General features: G+C 36.0%; 1 protein-coding gene across 1 annotated transcript in view; it reads left to right on the top strand.

Annotated features, from left to right (window-relative positions):
- Positions 1–322: 322 nt before the first annotated feature.
- NYAP2 (neuronal tyrosine-phosphorylated phosphoinositide-3-kinase adaptor 2) overlaps positions 323–25,869 on the top strand; it is a 192,569-nt gene continuing 167,022 nt past the window's right edge. Inside the window, exons 1-2 of the mRNA XM_006906661.1 lie at positions 323–480; positions 8,297–8,534. Coding sequence (XP_006906723.1) covers positions 8,314–8,534 — 221 coding nt within the window. The 5' untranslated portion in view covers positions 323–480; positions 8,297–8,313. The remainder of the gene's footprint in view (positions 481–8,296; positions 8,535–25,869) is intronic.

The following is a 25,869-nucleotide window of genomic DNA, read 5'->3' as shown; positions in this document are numbered from 1 at the left end:
ATCAAATGAGGCACCTTAGCCAGCCTGGGTGATTGTTTCGAGTCTTGTAATCATCTGTGTAGCAAAGTGGGTAAAATCATTGAATTTCTTCCCGGCTGGACCTGGAAGGAGAGGGGCTGTGTGTTCGTCCCCACCCATTAGCTATGCCCTCTTTTCTCTGAATGTCGATTTAAGGAAGCAAGCACCTGTCTTCTGCCACTGTATCTTCCTAGAAAACTTTAAAGACCATTTTATGTGATAGGAAGAACCTCAAGAATTCTCTGATCTCTAGTGATGAAGAATCTGGGAGTGGACACTTACCCCATCCAGATACAATGCACTTTAATTGAAGAAAAACTGAGCTGAACTACAAGTCTATTCCTTATGGTGCTGGATTACTCCTACAGAACTGCCCTGAGATCAACCGCGAGAGAGGGCTCAGACAGACACAAGTCACCTTCTGATTATTGCACTTAGCTCTCCCTGGGGACTTAAATTTTGGTATGTATCTCATTTTTCAGATTCTCTAAGCATGCTAATTGAATCCAGCACTAAATAAATCAAGCAATCTGGTTATGAAATGGAATAGATTTTATCTGGGGATACTTAATGCTGAAGTTTGCATGTCTTATTAGGAGGAACAGAAATAAAGCCACAGCGAAGGCATCTAGGGCTTTAATGAGCCTCAGGCTGTTTTATATCCTCTTACCCACTTAGTTACATTACCACAAAAATGGTTAAACTAGATTTTAATTGGTAAAATAAGCCATGTTGAATTATTAAAAGCATTGAAAATATTTTCCAGGGTATTAATTGGCATTCACATAGTGCATGCTAGCTATTTATCTGCTATTCCATACCATAAATATTTTACAACAGTCTCTTAGCACACTTGTGTCAGCCAAATTCTATGTTCTCGAAAATAATACAGTACCCCCCTAAAAAATACAAACTATCAGACAGACACCGAACCTGAAACTGCTTCTTCCTAAATGATTAGACATAAATCTTTTTGATAAACATGTATTTTAATAGCTGTTTAGACTCATCACAATAAATATTTTCTACAGAACTTCAGATGGACTTGTTTTACTTGGGACATAAACTTATTTTGTTGGCGGTGTCTCTAGTCTAATTTTTCCAACTACCAGCAATATTTAAAATACATGAAATGTAGGTACTCTCTACTAGGAAGAAATATTACATGAAATAATATTTATTTGCATTAGAAAACCCTAAAGTTGTTTTGGTACCAGAGAACTGGATTTTTTTCCCAAATATAGCTCACAAATAAGGGAATTTAATTGAAGAATTCACACAGTAAAGTTTTGGCCCTTTAAACATGTAAGAATTTATAAACAAATAGTGTGAAATAGTAATTGTAGTGCAAATTAACTCCTCTCCTACTTCTTTAGGTTATAAATAATGCTTCAACTTATTTTCTATATTGCCAAGTGGTAAACAAATTAATATGAGAAAGTGTAAGGCACACATGCCAAAATTATTTTATTTTTTCCCATGGAATCTGCAACATATGATTGCCAACTCAGCAAAGACAGAGACTCTAAAAGAAATTGACAAATTAATAAAAACAGACCCAAGAAAAAAATATTATGATTTCACAAGGAACTAGAGAAGCCCAAGGACTTGAAGCATTCTGTAAAGTTTAGAGGGAGAAGCATAAAAATCCTAGACACCAGAAGATTGGCTATTGTTTGAAAAAAAAAACAAATAAGTCACAGACTCCCAATTCAACTACAGTTTGCATTGTAACTTCAGTCAGCAATTTATTAGACTGACCATATACTGACTTTGCAAATACTGCCTTGTAAGCATTTGAAAACATTTGGCCAATGGCTCAAAAAGTACCTCGGTCATTGACATTTTGCACAAATCCCCAATAGTAGTAGAAATGTACAATCACTTTAGACCATGGGCAAATAGCACCATGACAACCAATTTCTGATTTATGATGCTACTGCATTAACATGCTCTATGCCCATTTTACCCATTTGGAAAGGGAGATAGTGGAGAAAAAACTCACTCCAAAGTAATCTGCTTTCTGAGAAAAAAAAAAAAAAAGCAATCAGTGTCTTTGTCGTCACTTCAACAAGCTCTCTTGGTTTTAACTCTAACATTTCCCATTTTGGGCAGAACAGCTGCATTTTGATGACAGCGAGAATGAGAAAATGAACGTGACAGTTTGTGGGGTTGTGAGTAGGATTTCAAGGATAATCAAAGTGAAATTACAAGACTGAATTTTGACAGATTATGAGATTTTATCAGGAAAACAATTTGACATGGTTTACATGGGTTATGTCTTATAACCAGGCAATCTAGTCTGTTGATTTGGTCCAATATGAAGTCAGCAAATTTTAGAAATTAATTTGCATACATATTTACATATGTATGTGAATCTTGATTATTTAAATACTTATATTCACAATGTGTTTTCAAGTTGGTGTGAGTACATGCAAAAATTGTAAAAGATCTTTTTTTCTCCTGTTGAAAAAAATAATATAGTCAAAAATTACATTGGGAAACTTTTATTTGGACGAATCAATATTACTGGGCAAAATAAGAATCTCTCTCAAAGAAGATGTGATGACTGGAGTGGGAGGGAAAATCAAATTTTAATAACTCAAATCATAATAACTTCCTCACAGTGTTGAGATAGGTGTGGTTTGAAAACCTCAGAAATAAATAAGAAGTGGAGACTAGAAAACTTTCTCATGTGCAAATAAAACGAAATACATAAATGTGAAATGAAGGCAAAATGTCTAGGCTTTCCACGAGGAGATTTATTCCCTGTATATATTTTATTTTTCCCAGATAACACAGATAACATTATAATAATAACATAAACTTTAGCTTATTCTATGAGCTATAAGTTTAGCTTGTAGGGTTAGCCATGACCTAAAATTTAAGAAGCTTCTCATAGAACTTCAAGAATTCACTCCCAAACAAGTGGTTTTCTTCCTCTACCACTCAGTAGATGTAGAAAATAAATGGATTAATGAAGATTTTTACAACTTGGAAAGTTTTAGATGGGAAACAGCTCCATTTCAGAAAGTCTGAGTAAATTTCAGAAAGTCTGAGATAAAAAGAGACAAAAGAACCAACACCCCTGAGAGCCAGTGGATTAATTCACAGATGATATTGGTATTCTAGAACCCTCCTTTCGATACATGGCAGTGAATGATCCATAGAAAAGTCTGCTTGAGAAGTGTGTGTGCACTGCCAGCCACCTGAGCCCATCTTTATGGAGCCAGAGTGGTTGATGTCACAAGGCATGAAATTACACTGAAGGAGGGATTTGTTCTAAATTTTAAGAAGAGAAAAGAGAATTTTAACATGTATGAAAAGATGCATGCTTAATATTTATCTGACCCTATTTACATACCTTTTCTTCAACAACAGCCTATAATTAATTTTAAAAAAATCCTCTAATCTATTAGGAACCCAATCTTGACATTGGTTAATGTCCCCATTAAATTTGCTTTGGTAAATTGAGGCCACACAAAATTGATTTGTAAATTTACAGAAGGAATAACCCATGTAAATGTATGATCTTTAAGTTTTTGCATATGCTTATTTCTTTAAAATGTGATCCAGTTTTTTGTTGTTGTTGTTCGTTTGTTTGTTTTTTTGGCTTTGACAAAGTCCTGTAGTATCTCAGCTTCTTGAGTTCTTTGGATGCAATTAGTGGCAAGAGAAAGAGAAGAAAAAGTAAATTTTTTATGTTTCTATGTGTTTCATTTTGATATCATTATGTATATTTTATGTTCCACACATATATGTACTAGATAATTTTATTTCAGTGGAAACATTTTAAAGAAATACAATGCTACTTTCAGTTTCCAGGCTCAGCATTGGAAGGTATAATGATGGTTTCACACCAAAGAAAATAAAGAAATGATTCATTCAATAAAAAGTTAAATGCTTAGTGCTTTAAGTATGACCTAAATCCCCCTCAGTATATATTGGTGCATTTTAAATTTCAAATTTTCGGAAGTATTATGATATTATACAAAGTTATCTTTAGGAGGAGTGTGGTTAACAGAAAATCAATTTAAAAGGCGAAAGAATAAAATAAAATAAAGCTGAGCAATTAACCATCCAGTTGTATTTAAGCCAATAGCCGTAGCTTTTATAAGAATGGCAATGATTCTAAATACAATAGTCCAGAAATTAAACAAAAGGAATCTCTTACAAGTGCAGTGGAATCCAGCAGAGGAATAAAGGAGTAAAGCGAAGACGTGAAGTTACCTGTGATCTGTATGGGAATTCTGATCTCCGTCACTTCAGATGCTTTTCCAGGAGAGTCTCTGAAACAAATTTTAAATATTGGCCATGACTTCTAAGACAAAGAACACACTCACATAAAATTCTCACACTCTTTGAATCAATGCTGTGAATTCCAAAGAAAACATATCTACCTCGTAGATGAAGACTACAGATGCCAACTTCCAACCAGTGCTCTAAGGACAGGGGATAGGGTGGGGAGTTAAAATGTCTAATTTGTTGAGAGCAAAAATGGCGGCAGATATATACTAGTTCAAATAAAAGGGCTGGATGTTGAAATGTAAGACTTTCCTTTCAATTTCACCACTCCATGCAATAATGAGGTCTAGTAAGGGAGGCTGATTGATTGTGACATATCTAAAGATGCTATATTTGAAGAAAGGGGCCTATTTGCTTCTTAACTACATTCTTCTAAGACGCCAACTTTGGGAATTAGGTGCCTCAGACAAGCCTCATAAAATGCTTTTATACAGGATTTTTATTCAAGGACCAGAAATAAAAGAACTTGATTTCCTATCCAATGGTCAAAACAGAGCCAATTTTTGGTGGTAAAAACAAAAAACAAAAAACTGTTCAGTTGCCTCAGAAACACTTTTTGGCTTGGGAAGGTGGTGTCTGAATATTTGAGAGATGAGATGAACTTTGTGGTTGATATGTCCCAAAGCCCTTATTTTCTAGATGTGGAAAATGGGGCAGAATTGGGAAGTGGTCTGTTTTCATGCATTTGGTTAGTGGGCATATCTGTTAAGTCCTTTTAAAGCTTCCATTTATAACTAAGAAAGTTCAAGTGCACTAAACATTCTATTCATTTATGTTCCAAAGTAAGAGTATGTTTGTTGAGGAGTTATTACTAAACATAATTTTTGTCATAGTTAAGAATTATGAAAAGTATCTAATAAAAATGTTAGTGACTAATAATTATGGTAACGTTTCTTGAACACTTACGTGCATTTCCAAACTGTTTCCTCAAACAATGTAAGGAAGTAAATGCTATTCCAACCACCATTCTTAAAATGTGGAAACTAAACTTCGCAGAGGTTAATTCACTTGCACAAAGTCAGAGATCTATGAATGGTTTAGTTGGGATTTTCAGGTCATATTGTTCAACTTTTCAGCTCTGCCTCACTGTCTAACCCTGTCCTACATTACAAACTAGCTTTTACATTTACACAAGGAAGAAGAAAAGTTTGATGCTTAAACATTGGTAGCATCAAAGTTTAATTTTAATTTTAATTTTTGAAGACTAGATATAATTTTTCAAATTTCTTTTGTTCATTATCAAAAATGGTGGCCATAAACCGTGACAAACTAGTGAAAGTCACCATTGCTACCAGCGTCAATGCTCTTGTTACACTGTGTTGTAATTGTTTATTCATTGTACTTTTATACTATAGTGTGAAAATCTAGAGGAACACAATTCTGCCTTTATCGGTGCCTGGTTCGTAACTGGTGCTCAAGAAATAGTTGAATAAAAGCATGATTATGGAATCAAGTACTTCTCTAGAATTAGATGACATAAGCATGTTTACAAACATTGATTCGATTTTCATTTTTCCGAAGTTTTACTAGATTTTGTGGTTGATTTTCAGTCTCCAAATTTTTATCTTAGTGAAAAAATATCTTATAATAATACACTTTTCCATAATATAGATATTTTACAATATTATTAATTTTTTTTCTGAATAAACATAATATAAACTCTGGCCAGCTTGAAAGAACACATAGTAACATAGTTAATTTTCAGAAGTTCACAATTAACCTTGCTACTCTTTGGAATATATAAACCTCATAAAGAATCTCTTGTGTCAATTGGATGGGAGAGAAACTTAAGGGAAGAAATAAAAACCTCTGGGTAATGCCTAACACAATGGAAAATATAGAGTTTGCTCTAGGGCAGAGTGGGAGTGATCGCCTCCCACCCTAAGGCATGACTTCTAGAATCTTTGAAATACTGACTTGGTTTACTTAGTTATGGTAGAATTAATTGCCATAAAGTTATGCAGATCCTTTTTTATCCAGGCACACCAGTGATGAAAACCTTGATAGAAGTGAATTTTCAGTAATGGTGATGCTTTAGCTCTCTGAGAATCATATTCTTGTATTTTTTTTTTACCCCAAATTGCAATCATTTGTAATAGTAATTTTCTATTCCTCTGTGTGTTCACCACTTAAGCATCTAATCTGATGGACTGATATTAAAATACAATTCAATTACATTAGATAGTTGGAATTAAAAGACCATTTCATTTGCCAACCCATTATGGCTTAAAACCAGACCAAAAATAATAAAACTTAACATAAAAAAAAAAAAAGTCATGCGTCAACAAATAACTTTTATCCTCTAGTTTCAACTATTTCATACATATTGGGAAAGAGATATAACCTTAAATTCAGAGTGAGTTTCAAATAATGTATGGATTGACTGGTAGCTAAAATGTTAATAAACTGTGATAAGAAGTGAAGTTTCCATAGCTACAATCCGGGTTATTGAACATGACTATACTTGTAAAAAAATCAGAATAAAAATGATTTGCAATGGTAGAAATGAAAGTCTATGACTTCTACATGAAATAGCTGGGCTAATATTTTTAAAATATCTTTTGGGGCCTTTGAAGAAAGTAAAAAGATGTAAAAAGATGATTGCAATTTTGGAGAAAAAAAGTTAATTTATAATTTTTAAATGACCAAATTTTTTCCTTTGTTAATTGATTTTGCTTTAGATTTTTCCATCTGCCTAAATTATACTATACTATACTGTACTATACTATACTATACTATACTAAATTATACTATAGTATAGTTTGCTATACTATAGTAAATATGTATTTGAGGACAGTAAGCCTTATTAAGCTAGAAGGGTAACATATTTAATCTTGTATATAATTAATTAAACTTCGGTTCTATTTTTGATTGATTAAAGCACAGTTTCTCTATCCCCTGGATTTATTGATTTCTATGATTCATTGAATACCTCTACTTCAAGGCATGCTGATTTTTATAGCCTGCTAGTTATTCATCCACCATTCATCTATACCCATATATATACATTTGACATTACTATTGCTCTCCATCTTCCTCCTACACTTTCATTAAAACAATATTAACTAACATTACTATATAGTTACTACTGTTGAACTCTATGCTAAATTCTTTACAGTCATCATTTCTTTCAGGAGGTAAGAGAGACTATTTTCCTCACTTTATAGATGAGTGTAATATGCAATGGTTCAAAGTCCTATGTTGCTGTTGTTTTGATTTGATTTTGTTTTTCAGTAATCTTTTCCATGGCTGAGGTTTTTAAAACTTCATGTGGCTATGGTAATCACAGCTGTCTTTGTTTGAATTACCAGACTGGTCAGTATTAACGTGGTCCTGATGACCTGTGATATTTGAGTTATAGTGTCAAGCCATCATAGGGCACCATTTTGAAAAATGATGGTGGGTCAAAAAGGGATTATTGCCAATACAAATTATATGAGAACTGCCTATTTTCTTGATGACTGCTATATCCTACATGAATAGTTCAGATTCATAAATCTTAATCTAAAATTGTGAGGAAAACGCACGTGACGCAAAAGTTTGTTTCAAATAAGTATTTTATTTGAAATTGAACAGAAAAGTCTTTATGGTGATCAGAAATAAATGAAGCTTGGAGCTGATATATTTTGTTGACATAAAGACACATTTTTGAGAAACAAAATCATGACTAATTACATAAACCAAATGTTTATCTTCATGCACTGTGCTGTATTCGCACCATAATGTTACCTTTCGATGCAAAAACATTGGCCTTTGTCCTGCTAATTTTGTTGCTTTGATGAGTGTTTGCTACTGAGGCAACGTTCATTTACTATTTATTTAAATACTCTCTGATTTCTAAAGAGACATTGTCTCCAGGTAGATACCACCATAATCATTGAAGTTTGGGGCTGACAAGATATTTGTGGAAATAAATAGCACCATGCTTTTATCTTCACCCCTGATGAAAGGAAAATGCGTTCTCATCCTACAGGAAGTGTTCCTTTTTACATGATCTCCTCCAAGATGATGAGTTCTAATCCCGAGAAAGACCCTTTGGACACATTTCTCCAATATATTGAGGATTTGGGGATGAAGGCCTACGATGGCTTGGTTATTCAGAACGCATCAGACATCGCTCGAGAGAATGATCGCTTGAGAAATGAAACAAACCTGGCCTACTTGAAGGAGAAGAATGAAAAACGCCGAAGACAAGAAGAAGCAATAAAACGGTAAGTATGAATAAAAGTATTCTGAGTTTTGTGCACACAAGGAAATCTGTGAGTTCTGCAAAGGCTGTGATGTTGTCACCTGGTCAAGAAGGGGACTGTGAAAGGTAGACTCAGTGAGACAAAGTGAAAACGGCATCTCAACTATAACAAAAACTCAACCCTTCCTACTGACAGGATCCAAACCTCGGTTACCAAAATTTGTTTACTTGTGTGTTGCACAAGGGGAGACACAGATGGGATGAGAGAATAACTTGGTGTCTTGAAAATTAAAGTTCATGCTGAACAATCTCTTGATAAAAGCCCCCAAAAAGAGTACACAAACACTTTAATGGCTAGTGTGTGATGAAAATCCCCACTTTCATGGTCTTTGTTTGTAGTTCTTACCTTATCATACAGTTCATCTTCTCCCTAGATTGTAAAAAGACTCATCAAAAATTCGAATTATATAAGCATCTTAAGGCAAGTGGAACTCTTGGTGTATGCTCTCTGTGTAGAATTTTATGATTTTATAGCTATTACAGGTCTTGTCTGGTACCGAGTATTCCAGGTTTGTTCAAATGAAATGACTTTCATGCTGCAAAACCTACCAGCTACAAGTGAGCCCTAGACTGCAGCTTCCAAACTGAGGCTAAGTTTCCTAAGACAGAAGAATATTACAGCGTTTCGTATTACAGAATATTACAGTGTGTGTGTGTGTGTGTGTGTGTGTGTGTGTGTGCGTGTGTGTGTGTGTTTTAAGGTGTACAGGTAGAGACATGTTGTGTTTGATGGAATCCTGTTTCTTCAATGTAGTCCATTTACTAAGTGCAAAGATACAGAATTTAGGGAATTAATCCATATCTATTAGCTGGATAATTGAATAAAACTAATTATTTTAATAGGTGATAGATTTTTCATAAAATCTGGCATTAATATTTTTGCTTACTCTCTGTGAACATTGTGATATTAAGAAAAAGAAATTATTATTTTAAGCTGAACTGTTCATTCTTATAAAGAAGCTAGGTTAGGATGCATTACTCTTCTCATTTAATAGCAAAGTACTTTTTCTGAGAGGGTAGAAAGGAAGGGAGAACATAACTAGAAAAATAAATAGAAATAAATTTTTCAGAGGATTCCCCCCACCCCGGACTATTAAAACAGAAATCTATGCTTTACCTGGTATAAAAATATTTGTAAAATTTCATACTGCATAAACATGTTCACTATTAATATATTTTACTTCAATTAATTCGTTGTTGAGAACTATGTTATTTTTTTAATTCTACCTAATTTTAGTTGTTATCACAGATTTCATTCTAGGGTACACTAAATGCCCTTTCTTAGGACATTTCTTTGTGTGTGTGAAATATATCCGATGCAGTTCTATGAATATGTGAGCAATTTATTTTACCTTTATGAGTTCGAGTTTTTAAAATCAAAATAAAAAAGGATAGCCTACATAATTCCTGAAATAACTTCAGGTCTGTCTAAAATCTAAAGTTTCCCAATCCCAGCATTAAACCTTAACAATTCAATCGTTTCTATAAGCATATAAACTGGGTTATTTGCTGAATAGTTTCACTAGGTTTTACAAAGCACCCACAGTGTGCTTATCGCTGTTCTATTAGCTTATATGTTTCATTAACAGCCTTCAGAAGGTTTCTATTTAAAGATCCATAGATAGTAAGACAGCAAAAATGGCTCGTTTTAGGTAATTTACTGTCAAATGTTCAAAGGGGCACAATTCCAAAGAATTCTGAAGTTCAAGAGACAGAAGTAGGAATTTAGGCAGTGGAGAGAGCACAACCTTATCATTACATCCTAAGTGGGGTCCAAGAAATTCAGTTATGTGAACTTTGAGTTGGTTCCTGCTAGATTAGTGAAGCAATATATTTTTCTTAGAATTATGTTAGCATAAAAATAAAGATAATTCAGTTCACACATTAAATTGAAGAAGTCCTAAATAATCTGGGGACATTTGTTCCCCCATCACCCCTTTAGCTCAAGACAAACTTTAGTCAAGTCCCGTTTGTGTATAGAGCAAAGGACAGGAGTAAGTCACCACCATGTGTCTGTGTGTGTGTTTGTGTGAGTGTGTATTAATCTATATCAATGGTTTATTTGAAACAGTTCTTCTGAGTATGAGAGTTCTTTCTTGGGTCAAATGACTAAGAACTCAAAGTGGGGGAGAAAAAAGGTACTTGTCAGTTGAAAATTCATAGACAGTTTATCTTTCTATAATTAGATTAGGAGAAAAATGACCCTATTGCTAGTAGGAATAAGCAAGAAACTTCTAGGGCAGGGGTCCCCAATTCCTGGGCTATGGACCAGTACTAGTTCATGGCCTGTTAGGAACCGGGCCGCATAGAAAGAAATGAGTGGCGAGCAAGTGAGTGAAGCTTCATCTGTATTTGCAGCTGCTCCCCAGCGTGAGCATCACCTCAGCTCCACCTCAGACCATCAGGCATTAGATTCTCATAGGAGCACTGGTCCCTGGTACCAAAAAGATTAAAGACTGCTGTCTAGGGTCTGGCATTTGATGAGATAGATATTCACTAACTCTGCATTGTTTCCATGTAGAACATATGGGAAAAATGCATACCTGAAGCCAGGTTACTTTTAGGTTCCATAACTTTGCTACTTGCAGGACTGTTGCTGCAATAGTAATTGGTGTTATCCACAGGAGAGATACAGAGGTTTGTACTTTATGTCGGAGTGACCTAGTGGCAGTGGGATTTTAGATGATAAAGTCATCCTGAATTTGTCCCTAGGTATGGGTACGGTTGAAGAATAAACCAAATTCTCAGGCATGGGGACACCAACTAGAAGTAAGCAGACTAACGAATCCTAGTAGACTTATGTTCAAGTTGAATTCAGACCTCACCCCTGAAATTAGAGATCAGGCAGAGAGACTTTAACCTTGGAAGCAAGGGAGGCCAAGTGAGATAGATAGGGCATCTCTCACCTGAGCTCAAGGTGACCAGAGGCAATGAGCAAACAAAGCACCAATATGTGGTTGCCGACATCCAAGCTATAATGTAGGTTTCAAGAGAAGAAAGACTCTGTTTTTCTCTGCAGTTCTTGAACAGAATCTAAAGCCTACTTATTGCTCATTAAACACTTGCCATTAAATGTATTCATTGATTGGAAAATATTTATTGAAATTTTGCTAAGTGTCAGGCAGTGTTTCAGACCTTGGTAAGATGCCAAGGAACAGAAAGACATTCTTTTTATAAGGAGACTACATTCTGAGAGAAGGGTGGTGAAGACACCCAGGAAACAAGCATATATAAATATGCGAGAGGCAAAACTAATTTTTTACACTGTAAACAAAAGCAGGGTAAAAGAGATTAAAAACAGAGGCCAGGGAAGGCTTCTTAAACTACATTTGAGCAGGGACATGAGATGTGGGAAGCTTACTGCCAGCAATGTGAGTCACGTGACTACCTGCAGGAAAAGAATTTTAGTCAGAAGGAACAGCCAGTTTGACACATTCCAAGGAGAGGACAAGTGTCATGTAGTAATCAAGGCAAAGATTGAGGGGCGTAAGTTCAGAATGGTAGGGGGCCACCAGGTAATGGAAAGTCTTATAAGCTTTTATGTCCTATTCTGACAGAGAAAAAAATTTTGTCGAAGGTTTTTGAGCAGGGGTGTGACACATCCTGACTGAACATTTCATAAGGATTACTGTTTTCTTTGTATCAACTAGCTGGATGGGGCATAACTGAATGCAAGGGATCCAGAGAGAAAGCTTTTGCAATAACTCAGGTGAGAAACAGTGGTGGCTTGAACTAGAATGGTAGCAGTCAAGGTGGCATAAAATGATCAAATCATGGGCACCACTGGAATTTTCTAATTGATGTAGAAGTTGAGTAAGAGAAAGGAATTGAAGACGGGTCTCACGTTTGTTTTTCTCGTTGTTGTTTTTGAATGCCGTTGTTACATTGTGATGTGTTTTGGCCTGAACAACTAGAGAACAATGTTTCCACTTGGTGAAATGATAAAAACTAGAAGAGGAGTAAGTTTAGGTTAAATGGTGGGGAAATAGGAGCTCACCTCTGGCATGCCAACCCTGGAAGCCCTTTCAGAGATCCAAGTGGAGAATTCTGGATAGGCAGTTCTATCCCAGACTCATGTTAGAGATCAAAGCTGGTGGTATAAGAGTCATATTCTACAGATGTTACAGTCAGGAGCCTAGTTGAGAATACCTAGGACCCAAAATTAGATAGAGATGACAGAAGCAATGAGGATTATTCTTCAGGGCACCTGATTGCTTACGTGATCGAAATAGTAGAAGAATCCAGTAAAAGCACCAATGAGAGAGGAGAAGAACCACAAAGGAGAGTGATGTGTCCAAGTGAAGGGATAAAAGTGACTAAAGAAGAGAGAGAAAGAGACTTTACAAATAGATCAAATATGTTGACGCCTGAGAATTGATTAATGCCTTTTACCACACTGGTGGTGTTGCAAAGAACAATTTCCATGGAGAGTTGGGGAAAAAACCCACTGGGCTTGTGTCAATGAGAGTGGGAAGAACGGAATTGAAACGAAACACAGAGAACTAATTTGAGGACTTTGAGGTTAAACATTCTTCTGAAATATGAAGGATACTTGAAGGGGGAAGTAGGTTTATGGTGAAAGTTTATTTTTCTGTATTTTTCCTTTAAAAAGCGGAAAACAGCTTATTTAAAATGCTGATATTGGACGTGGTTCCATAGTGTAGCGGTCAGCACGTCTGCTTTACACACAGAAGGTCTTGGGTTCGCGCCCCAGTGGAGCCACGGTCCATGGTCTATGGCCATGCCACCCTGAACAAGCCCGATGTCTGATCTCAAAAGCTCAGCAGGCTTGGGCCTGGTTAGTCCTGGTTAGTACTTGGAAGGGAGACCACCTAGGAAGACCAGGTGCTGTAGGCATAAATAATGATAACAACAATAATAATAATAATAAATAATAATAAAATGCTGATATGAATGCTCATAATGGAAAGGGAAATTATTGTGATTATGCCCTGGAGCAGGTGAGAAGGACTAGGATCTAACTATCTTAGACAGGAGCACAGACTGCTCGGCCATCGTAAGAGAAAAGATGCCACAATATATGGATGACCGAATGATGAATAAATGAATGACTAACCCTGCATGAAAAGGCCCAAAAGCTGCCTCATTATACACCAAATGCCATCTTTTTAATGTGCCCGTAGTCGTTACATTGATAGGAGTTGAAAAATGCAGTCTGCGTCTTGCCATCAATAACTCTTCCCACCGTTTCTTACACCCCTCCCCCCAAATGTCTTTCCAGAACCCTAATTTAAAGTGCAAATATTTTTGGAAGAGAAAATATACTAGTAAAGACTGCTGAATTGTTGAGATTTCTCAAATGTCTTTCATTTTCAAAAGCAGGACCCACGTACAGCATGAGGACTTAGACGTCTCTGGCTATTGTTGCGGGGTGAGGGCTGGAGAGAGAAAAGTGCTAGGAACAAAGCAAATGATGGCTGGACGGGAGCATGAGACTAAAGGCCTTGCATGACTTTGCGACAGGACTGGCTGTGGCTATCTCTAGTTATCCCATCTCAGTATCCATCGTAATGTTCAAATGCAATTTTATTTTGTTCATATGGTGACCTGGGGTTCTGACAGTGAAAAATATAATAATCTCGTAGATTATAGAAGTTCTCAAAGTATGTTTTTAAAATTGTTTAATATTCCTAATAGAAAATGTATTTTTAATATTTTTGAAAACTCCATAGCAAGATTCTGGTCATGCAGGCCTGTTGGGATTTCAGGAATGGCAATAGAAGCAGAATACCCACATCTAAATTCCATATATATTTTAATATTTTTAACATGCAGTTTATGTCAAGCTGTAGAGAAAATTCAACGTGATGTTAATGAACATAGTCTAATCAATTAAAATTCTATATCATACCTGCTGGATGCCTTTTTTAATATATAGTATGGTTTAATATACAGGAAGTAAATGCTTAAAATCTAAAGATGGAGCATGTTTGACCTTGAAAAGGCATTGATGATAATTCTCTGAAATACGCCAGTTACAATTTCAGAAATGTGCAGACTGCCAAGGATTGCTTAAAAAATGGAAATAGGATTTCTTATGATTGACCTTCTGGATCACATATGGGCTGAAATGCCTTTTGTGCTGAAGCTAGGAAGCTTAAAACACTGAGCTCTTCGAAAAAGAATATCCTCCTCACTTTATCACGTAGGCTTTCTGAGCCCAATTCCTTATTTTTAAACTAACTTGAGCCACATGTCACGACGAAGTTTCTTGTTCCTTCGCTTCCATTTCTCAAACGAGATTTTCCCTAAAAGACTTGTTGGGAGAAAAATTCTAAAGAAATGAAAGATACTGTTTGTGCTTTTCTTAATAGCTCCAAATATTTGGCGAGAAAGAGAAAGACTTAAAGAAGAAAAGTTAATGGAGAATAAAAATTTATTTTAGTAGCGAATCATTTCTGCTATTTTAAACCCTAATGGTTTTGTGCAGACACTGTTAAATGAAATTTACTTTTTGTTAAAAAGCCTATAAGAAAACAAACACACAAAACTTACGGCTTCAAACAAGTGAGCTCACTTGAGATGAGCTACAAAACCCTCGCTTGTCACATGTGTGGGAGGGGGTGAAAAGAGCCTTTTAAGAGGCATGGTGCGTCGTCTATAGAACCCTTGACACAGCCACTAAGAAGGAGGCAAGTGACCAATGAGAACAGTGTCTGACCACAGACACCTTGTCAGGCGGTACCTGCGTGTAGCTGTGAACATAAGGCCTGCTGTGAAGGTTCCCTATTCATAGTCAAAACCCCTGTTTAGCACATCAAGTGAGGGTATTCACTAAGGAGGATGGGCAATCAGAAGATGATCTGATATACCAAAAACACGTTTAAAAGTTTAAGGCTTCCTTTCAAATAATTTTTCTTTCTGAATTCTGGAACTAGTCCCTGCCCTGTCTCATTTTATCATTCACCGCAATATTTTAAATACAATACAGGAAATATTTCTTGGATAAAAAGCAACAAGAAAATTTGTTCTCAGTATGTCTTTCTGTGTATATTTTCTATTACAGAGAAGGGTTGTTCCCTCCCCCACCTCCCCTTAATGAAACAAATGCTACATTAGTGAAATTCTCCCAAACATTACAAGTCTGGAAGAGAGCTTTTGACTTTAGCAAAGTGGTTCTGACACAAAGGACCACTTAGGATGATTAGGGTTGCCTCTGTTCCCTGCAGATGCCCTCAAGGGATCTATATGAGGTTATATTTCCTCTTTAAAAGTGACAGTCAGAAATGAAATTAGATTACTTACAGCTCCTTTAAAAATACATGCAATCATATATTAGTATGTATACTTTGAAGCTATTTATATTCGAAGGTTTTAATATTTCCATTATCCAAGGGGAAACAAAGGACCACTGAAGCCCCTTCTTTGGACTATAATGAAAAAAAAAATTAAAATACAGAATATGTTTTCTTATTCATTGCTACCTAAGAAGTGGTCGTGATACCCAAGTTTTGAATTGGTTAAGGTTTTAAATGATCACCGAAAGACACAGTTATACAGAGAGATCTTATTAAAGACATGTTAACAATTACATAAATTCCCTTCAGATAGTAATGGCTTTTGGAATCATACTCAGGATTCGTGGCAGAAGATTTTATAGAAATAAAGTGCACTTTTTTGAAGTGCATTTTAGGGAACGATACCCATTCAGTGCTGCATGAATAGATACTTTGGTCACAAATAAATGATCTCATGGATGTTGTTTTAAATGGAGGCATGCAGAAAAATGAAATACCCTATTTGTATATCAAAATGCATGTTGAAGTACCATTACTCAGGTGCAGTGAAGACAGTTAAATGAATCACAGCACAGAAACATACCTGTGTCAACTTTCAGAACTGTTCTACAGCTAGCCTTAGGATGTTTAGAAATACTTACAGTCGGCTGTAGCTCCTGTGCTGAGAGCATAGGAAACAAACCCCAAAAGCACTCAGCTATACCATCTAGAATTAAACTCAGATCTGCTGCATATCAGGGTTGTGTTGGAATGAATCAGCTGATCTGATCTGATGTGAATTTCTGACCTAATTTTGCTGTAGGGCTCAGCGCTCAGGCAGAGAAAACAAGGTTAATGTGTTGATAAGGGGGCAAGATTAAACAGCAGAGAGTATCTTAATAACCCTCTCTAATTTCAGCTTCCTCTCGTGTTTGTGATTAATTCCAATCACTTTTCTATTAATCATTTCAGAGGACCTCAAGCTGCTTTGCTTGTTTTTATGTTAAAATAGTGCATCTGAATTTTCTTTTCTCGAAACTAAACAAGATATTTAGATATTAGAGTAATTTTGGTCACAACACCAAATGCATGGGGAGATTTTTATTCATAGAGCCACGCGATTAGATGAGAGAATTCAATAACTCATGTTGTCCATCCCTCGGCGACTGCTCTTTATTAAGCCAGAAGCCAAATCTACAAGGCTGATCCTAAATAAATTGATTTATTTAAAGTGTTCTAATTTTTTTTTTTCCAGTGCTGGTGGGGAAAGTTAATATTAATGCGCATATATCTAAGGACACCGCTTACGCTCATTAATGTTAACTTTCTCCACTTAGCCTAAAGACATGGCTTTTGTACATTTTGGCTGTTGTGCCACTTCGCTTTGTAAATCAAAATGGAGTCTGTCCCGCTGGTCTACTATTTCCAGTAAGGGTTGCCATGGTCCTGAGATAATTAATACAAACTTCAGCATTAATCCATTGACAATCTTCATTACGTCTATATTTATATAAGGAGTGATCTCAGGTTTTTCGTTCAGTCACCTGCCAGGACAGATTAGAGGCCACCTATAGAGAGAACTTTAATGGCTCGTGTTAAGGCAAGCATCTTTCTTCTTTTCACATCCCTTTTTGAGAGCTGTTTATACTTTTGGTTGTTTGGGCTTTAATCACATTCTGGACCTAGCATTGGCTCTTAGTTTGAAGGAGTTCAGTGTCTGTTTTATAGTTGAAATAAATGGACAGATGTTGGCAAGGGGAGGGGTTTTTCAGAACATAATCCTATATGGGCTGTCAGTCAGCATGAGAATTAAGCTCTTCTTATGCTGAGGAAATTGCAGTCAAGAGTGGACCTTTCAAACATCCAAACCTATGGTTATCTGAATGATTGAAACGACACCCATTGGAAAAATCAAGGTAATCTCTCTTTCTCAAGTTGTGTTAAATATTTAGAGATGGTTATAGATTGATCGGGTAATAGATTGCAGTCTAGGCTTGTTTCTTATACTCTTCAGGCTATCAGAGGATATTCTCAATCTTTAACTAAACATGGCTTTTGTAAAACGTCCAAAAACCCAGCTAAGGAAAAGAAATTATTATAGAGCCAGGCTATGAGTCAGGGGATTTTTTTAACTACTAAAAATGCAGTATGGCTTCGAGAACTTGTCTAGTGCAACAAACGAAGCTGCGGGAGTAGAGACTGAGCATGCTAATAAAATAGCTTCAAGCTTTCTGTTAACTTCGAGGTATCCTGAGGAAAACGTCTTCATTATAAATTTATAGGTCACCTTAACGTTAATTTTAATCATGAATTGATCAAAGGAAAATCTCAAGTCCCCTCCCAAAATAAATCTCTGCTCACAACACATGCTTCCAGTTAAAAGTTAGTCTCCAAAACATTCATATTTTAAAATGCATAACAGAATATTCATGTCCATGCTGAAATATGAATGTAACTAGCACGCCAGGAAGCGAAGGGAAAAAAAAAATAACTTTTTTTGGAAAAGTACTTTCAATATGAGATACAAGGAAGATGCTTTAAAACTAAAAAAAAAAAAAAGATCAGCATTTGAAATCCATTACTTTAATTAGTAAATTGCATTTTAGTCTTTGATTTGGAGCTAGCTAAGTGTACCACTCAGCATATCCTGATGTTTGAATAAGAAATTAAGTGGTTCATCAATGACGACCAGCATTACCAAGGAGATTTCTTAATTTTCTATTAGGCTGAGGTTTATATGTGTTGCATAGCTATTTTGTTTCTGTACAACGTTTTTCATTAAGCATTTATTTATATGTCAGGCATTGTTGTCGGTGCTTGGTATAAAGCAGCGAACAAAAGAGTAAATAACACTTACCCTCATGGGGCTTACAATCTGCTGAGGGTGGGGTGTTGGAGAGAGACGATAAACAAAGAAGTAAAATATAATGTAAGTTAAAATGTGATGGGTTCTATGGCGAAAACTGAACTAAGGAACGGGGGGCCAGGGGTGTGGGCAGAGCACAATTTCAGATAGGTTGGTGCGGGAAAGTCTCAGAGAGAATGTCCTGTTTGAGTAAAAACCTAAAGTGAGCGAGGGAAGACCCATGCAGATCTCCAGGTGACAGATTTCCAGGAAGAAGGAGTATTCAGAAAAGAGGTCCTGGGTGGGAGCATTCCTGGCATGCTGGAGGAACTCTAAAATAAGGAGGTCAGTGTGGCTGGAGCATAGAAGTGAGATAGAAAGGGGTAGAAGGTCAGCTCAGAAGTAATGAGGTCAGATCTTGTCAGGACACAGAGGTCACTTTGGCTTTTCACTCAATTGAAATGAGTTGAGAAGTCACTCTACCGTTCTGAGAGGCAGGATGCCATAATGTGGCTTCTTTAAGTAAAAGAATCATTCTGGCCACTGCGTGGAGAAGCAAGGGCAGACACAGGAACATCAGTTGTGAGGCTGTAAAAAGCAGTCGCCAGGAGGGATGATGGCAGCATGGACCGAAGCAGCAGTACCGGGCGGGAGCGGAAGTGGAATCTGAGATACATTTTGAAGGTAGAGTTGACAGAATTTGGTGATAGCTTGGTTGTGAGTCTAAGAGCAAGATAAAGACATAGCATTCCCAATAACGGAAGAGGAAGACAGCAGAAGTGTTTGGGTAGGAAAGGTTATGCACATTTCGTTTGAGAGTCTATTAGGCTTCCAGTGATTTGTTGACATTTGCAAGAATATCCTGTTTTGCATTTGATAATTTGTAGGTATGGGATTGAATACTTTAATAGAAATGTGAAATACTTTTATAAGACTTGAAAAGCCTCTCTCTCTCTTACACACACACACACACACACACACACACACACACGCACATACACATACACACATTTAAGTTTGAGGAAAGATATTGTTTGAACATTTATCCAGAGGAGAGCGAGCATGTAGATTAACCAAAGCAAATGAGCAGTTGCCTGGGGGTCTCTGGCTTTGTGCAGAGCTAATGGAGTCAGTGATCTGGGTTCTAAAAGCTACGTGATCCGTACTCTCAGATGCTTTCTGTTTTAGAGCAGAGGTAACAGTCATAGTCCTGCAATCTGCGAAGCAAGATAAAAGGCAGATGTAATAAACCTGCAGAACTCGACATTTTTGAAATGGAAAAATGCTCTGACAATGGGTAGATTCAATTATTAGCATTGGTAATATTTGCTTAAGGCCTTTTTGCAGTGATGACAGTTAGTTTTTTAATTGCTGAACATTTGACACCTTTTCTGTTCTTGGGTATCCCAAGAAACATATGGATTACTACCCAATTATAAATCAAAATCTGCAGTAACTGGGTATGGGGACAGGGAAGTATAACTGAGTAGGTAGGAAAATATTAGTTCCTGGACAAAAGTGGGGGTTGGTTCCTTTGACATCCTAGTTTTTGTGAGACCCATGAGGTTTCCCTTAATTCTTAAAGTTGTTTACTGATTTGTCAATTGGAAAGAATGTTTATCTTGTCATGTTAAGAGAAATAAATATACAACACGTGTGGAGTAACCAGTGGACTCGCAAACACATTGTAGCTGCCTGGAACTGGAATTTATTGTATTATTTTTTTTTTTACTATCACGTTATTACGTTCATCTTTATCACATAATATGGTTACATTAGTGTGGAGGTAGGGCACCATGTCCCAAAAGGTTCTACCTCCATTTAGGGTAGAAACCAACACAGAGAAAGAAATAGGATTGTTTGCTTTGAGCATTTGCAAATGACACACGTATCTCCCCCAAGTGTGTATTTCTTGCTTTATCATTTTGTTTCATCTTCTCCATGTACACATATTTTTGTTATTTCGGATGAAATAGTTAAAATTGCATGAGGGCTGAGAGAATTTTGGCATACGAATAGATTGGAAACGATGCAATCATTGGTAGTTTTCGTCTTAATTATTAAACCGGCTTCCAAGAGCAGAGAAATGGTCTCTTGTGCATAGTAGGTTTTGAAACATTTGTCAGTTCAGATCGCATCAACTCACTCTGTGCATTGACATTGAGTTTCCCAAGGGAAAAGGAGATAAATTGGCAAAGCATGTGATATTTCAAATGCAGTTCAATAATGAATTTCCAGATATTTTCAGTGAACTCCCTTGAAAGTTTTCCCTCTTGGCATATAAGCTGCTAAATTTTTACTCTTTTCGTGGAAATGCATACTTTCTGTGAAACTGCTATAATGTTTAAGCTAAAATTAAACAGAGAAAGAAATAATGAATCATGAAGACAAAATGACTATATCTGTAAGAGCTAACAATCTAAAATGGGTTTTTAAAGAAAAAATGCTTTGTGCTTTGATTTCTCTTCTGGAGAGCAATGTGTTTTCAACATGGCAGTGTAAATGCTACTTAGAGGTTTCAGCTTTGTATTGGTTTGAAGATATTGGGGGAGGCTTGGCCCACAATAGATTCTGACTGCCCTTAGCACCGTAAAAAGCACTTCTTTCTTGCACACCGCCTAATGCAGTAATTGTAACTCTGACCTATTCGGATCTTTTTCAAAAGGAACAAGAATTGCATAGAGGAACTTGAGCCTTCAAGAATTTTCCTAGAGGGATTCTTAACCTCCTAGGATGCTTGTTGTTGGGTTGTTACATGTAACTTTAAAAATTGCTCAGATGCCTGTAATAATATACCACTGAAATGGTATTTGTTTTGATAAGCGACAAGACAGGACTAGAAATCACTCATTAAACAACTTATAGTAGAGATACTTTTAAAGAAAATAGTCATTGAAAGCTAATATTTTATTTTATTTGAGGAAGAGACGACATTTTGTGATTTACAAAAAAAAAACAGTAATGAAGAAATTCAAAGAAAATGAGGAAATATCTTTATAGTCATTAGAGTACATGTGGATTTTCTCTCAGGAGAAGGGGGACGCCTCCTTCCATACCAGGTATGAAATTATATAGTAGGGAGAGCATTTGAGACGTGGCTCCCCAGTCTATGTCATCAACTTGACTCAAATACACTGTTATAAATTTTTTAAAAAATTATCTAGTAGGGAATATTTGATCGAAGAAAGACTAGAATCTAAAATAATTTACCCTTAAGTTATTTTAGAGTGTTTCAGAAAAAACTCATTGTAATTAATGCAAATTATTCTTCTCTGCCCTCAGGCCTTGGGATAATGAAACAAAGGGTTAAGAGATGGGTAGTTTGTGACTTTTCTCCAGATTTTTACTGAGTCTTGTTTGAAGCCCTCAAACCTCCGACTGCCAGCAGATCAATACAAATAACATGTCTCATTTAGGAAGAAATCCCATGTGTTTTATAAACCCCGTCAAGATAGACAGTTTCATTTCCAGAAATTAGTTCTTTCAGATATAAAATTTTATTCTTAGATTCGTTCTTCTTTTCCATATAATTTTATTAGTTTCTCTTCTTAACAGTTTAGGGTTTTAATTCCTTTCTTTAGTTCCTGTCTTTTGTGATACAATTCAATTCCAATCTGGTGTGTGTGTGTGTGTGTGTGTGTGTGTGTGTGTGTGTGTGTGTGTGTGTGTTTGCTCTGTTCAATTTGTGCACAATTATTTAAAAAGCCTAGGCATTTCAAATAAAAATAGAGAAGAGAAACACATTTTCAAAACATGGTACATGGTTCAACAGATTAAATGGTGGGGGAGGGGAATTTCTCCTAGAAAAGGATTGCGCAGTAAAAGCCTTTTTAGCAAATCATACTGAATCTCATTAATAAGGAATACGTCCACTAAAGCTGTACCATCAATCTGCCATGTGCATTAGTGATGTCTAGTCCAATTCAGGTAGATAAATTGTTCCCTAAGTGTTGGTTGGCTGCCACTCAAATCACAATACCAATAATACATGCCATTCTGAATCTCCCCTGACTCATGACAAATTTTTTTCACAGGGTTAGACTGGACTAAACAGGTGAAGGAGAGGAATGGTGTCTGTTTGAATAACTACCACCACAAACAGCAAAAAAAGGGTAGATAACTGGAGAGATGAGTAATAGACAGGACGCTGTGAACTAATCTCCCAAAAACGAACTGGTAGAGAGTAATTCAAGTAAGCATCATTGTCTAAAGTGTCAGCTGAAAGTACAACCAGAAAAGTAATCAATACGGAACTCACAAAATCAAATGAGAGCATCACTGTAGCATAGAGATATTTATCAAGGGAAATAGGCACCAGACAGGGGCGATAATAAGGAACGGGAAACAGTAACAAACTCTTGTGTGAATATTTTAATTACGGCATTTTAGTCTCATTTCTACCTATGAACATTCTATTTAATGATGGATACCATGACTGATATTCTTCCTCATGGCTAGCTGTCAGAAGCGTTCATTATTACAAACATGTACTTTTAAAAGTCAAGATACACTAACATGCCCTCGTGAAACTCTTTGGTTCGCGTTGACACCATGTGATTTTTCAAAGGAAATCCATAGGTGTCACATGTGTCGTGAAAATAAAAGCACCTGTTTTTGAACCTAGAGTAGAAGGGAAAGTATTCTATCACTTCTTATGAGATTAAAAGTCTCCAAGGAGATATGGTGCATGTAAGAGAGCATTTTGAAATGAAGTAGAAACACTAAGCCTGTGCTATTCTATGATTACATTAAAGTGGAAGAATGAAAGATTAGGATGGTATTGGGTATTAGGAGGGAATGCCGCATGTGGGTTTATCATTAATGCAGTGACCCTATCTGCCCAAGCCTTTCCATTTCAATGTGACTTAGAATTCTAAAAAGAAGTCAGCTTAACGGTGTCAACACACTCCCCTGTGTGCGTTGCCTTCAGCTAAGAACCTCTATCTTTAATTTAGCACAATTGACAATCTTGGTTTGAGACAGACTGTGATTTAGTTAACATGAAAATGGAATGACCTCTGTCACCCCAGAGTTGAATGAGAAGCTCAGTAGAGGCTGGACGACATGTATGAACTATTGTAGGAACAATAACCTGAAAAATAACCTGGGAACAAAATGAAATGGCCTCAGTGAACATGTGGAGGAATGGAGAAATCCTTCATATCATGGTTTGAATCTTCTTCTAGATAAACGTATGCATGTTTATTTTTTAAAGACGTGGTTTAATAATGAATGCATGTTATGTCACACAGGTAAAACCTTGTTTTAATGAACAGTCTCAGAATGATCAGCTCGATGCAATAATACTATCTCCATGTGCCAATTGGCAGCTCTTGTTAGTTTCTGATAAGGATGCAGCCTATTCTGGCAGACAAGGAGTAATATGTAGTGGAAACACTCAGTACTTTCAAATCCAAGAACAGTGAATTTAGTTAATAAAAAACTCGTCTTTTTACTACATGAATCATGAAGATATTATCAATGATAGAAGTGAATGATCTTTTTATAAAATCGTCTAAGGTGAATTTTTGGAGACATTTTATTCCTCATGGGAATAATACAGTTTCTAAGATACTTGAAGAAATGCAATGTCATGTATTTAAGATTAGACCTGATATATCTCTTTTAATTTTTGTTTATAATCATGTCTGAACTTCAGAGAAAAAAGGAGTTTCCCTCATATCTTTCAAATTCGTTAAAGTAGATTGAAAAAAAGATGACCTAAGAAGATTTTATTTTGTATTAAATGTTATTTTGTATTCGGAATAATAGTAGGACAATGAATTAATGTGAGTTTTCATTAAACCATTTTTCTTCTTAGGTGTAACTGTTTCAAATTAATCAAACATCCTATTTATATACTTTCTGTAAAAGTTCTTCAGCATTAATTTGTATTATTCAAATCTGTGGTCAAAGCAAATAGTTACGCAAATAATAGAGTATATATATATATATATACTGTACATACTGTAGGAAGAGTCTTTCATTGTATATGACTTCTAAATTAGCATAAGGATTTTTAGAGTTGTCGAATAATGTTTTTTGAGACTTAGAATCCCAGAGTAACACTCTACCATTATTTTATTGGGGTCATAGAATAAATATAAAATAAAGCCAAAAAAGAGGAAATTATAATTTGACGGAATTCTAAAGCCCTTAGGTTTGACTTCAATAGTTTAGACTGAGAGCTATAAATAATTACACTGATGACCAATGCACTTACGGTATTTCTATTGCAGATTTTTTAACGTGATCAGGACTTAGTTCTCCAAAAACCACAGCATTAAGTGGAAATAAATTAGATATAACATAAGGAGAAAACTGAAAGAGAGAGTAGAGGTCAAGGAAATCTTCACCAGGTCACTAAAAGGCCAGGCTTTGTTTCTTCTTCAGGCTCTGAATGTACGCGTTAGTTGCTCGTTAAGAATAATCATGAGAACCCTCGCAGTTTTACAAAGTAAACCAAAAACAATTTGAAACTACCTCTATCACACTAAAAGCTGTGCGTCTCAACCAATACTTGCTACAGTAACATTGCTTTTCTAGAAGCCAAACTTTTGGCAACCTCGACGATAGACATAGGTTTGTTTTTTGTTTTTCGTTTTTTTTTTTTTTAAGAAAGAGAACTTTCATAAGTTCAAGTTAATCAAATTAATTTGATTTGATTAATTAATTTGAGTATATATATATATGGGCTCTATTATTTGTGGAACTATTTGCTTTGTCTACAGATTTGAATAATACAAATTAATGCTGAAGAACTTTTACGGAAAGTATATAAATAGGATGTCTGATTAATTTGAAAGACACCTCTCAGGTGCTGGCAAGTTAATGTCTCTGGAGCAGCCATGTCCTCTCCCACTGAGACATCAGTGACGGATGGTTCCACCACAGCTACAGGAGAAGGCAGCACAGGCTTCCATACAAAAGTTAAAGTCATCTGCCCTTTGTGTGAGTGTGTGTGTGTGTGTGTGTATGTGTTTGATCCATTGATGTTTTGATAAAACACACACACACACACGCAGTATTTCTCACCGGGAATTTACCCAACAAGTCAGGGCACTTTGGTTATTAAAGTGAGGCCTCATATTAGAGGCCATTAAGCAAATCATTTAGTTCATTCTGCCTTAGAAAGTGAGGGCACAAGTACAGTATTTTATAACTGGTTAATTTCATGCTGCAATTAAATTCTTGACACATGCTTGGAATGGAAA

Source organism: Pteropus alecto, unplaced genomic scaffold (assembly GCF_000325575.1).
Source record: "Pteropus alecto unplaced genomic scaffold, ASM32557v1 scaffold110, whole genome shotgun sequence".
In the NCBI taxonomy this organism is placed as follows: domain Eukaryota; kingdom Metazoa; phylum Chordata; class Mammalia; order Chiroptera; family Pteropodidae; genus Pteropus; species Pteropus alecto.
This window is presented reverse-complemented; position numbering and strand designations above follow the sequence as displayed.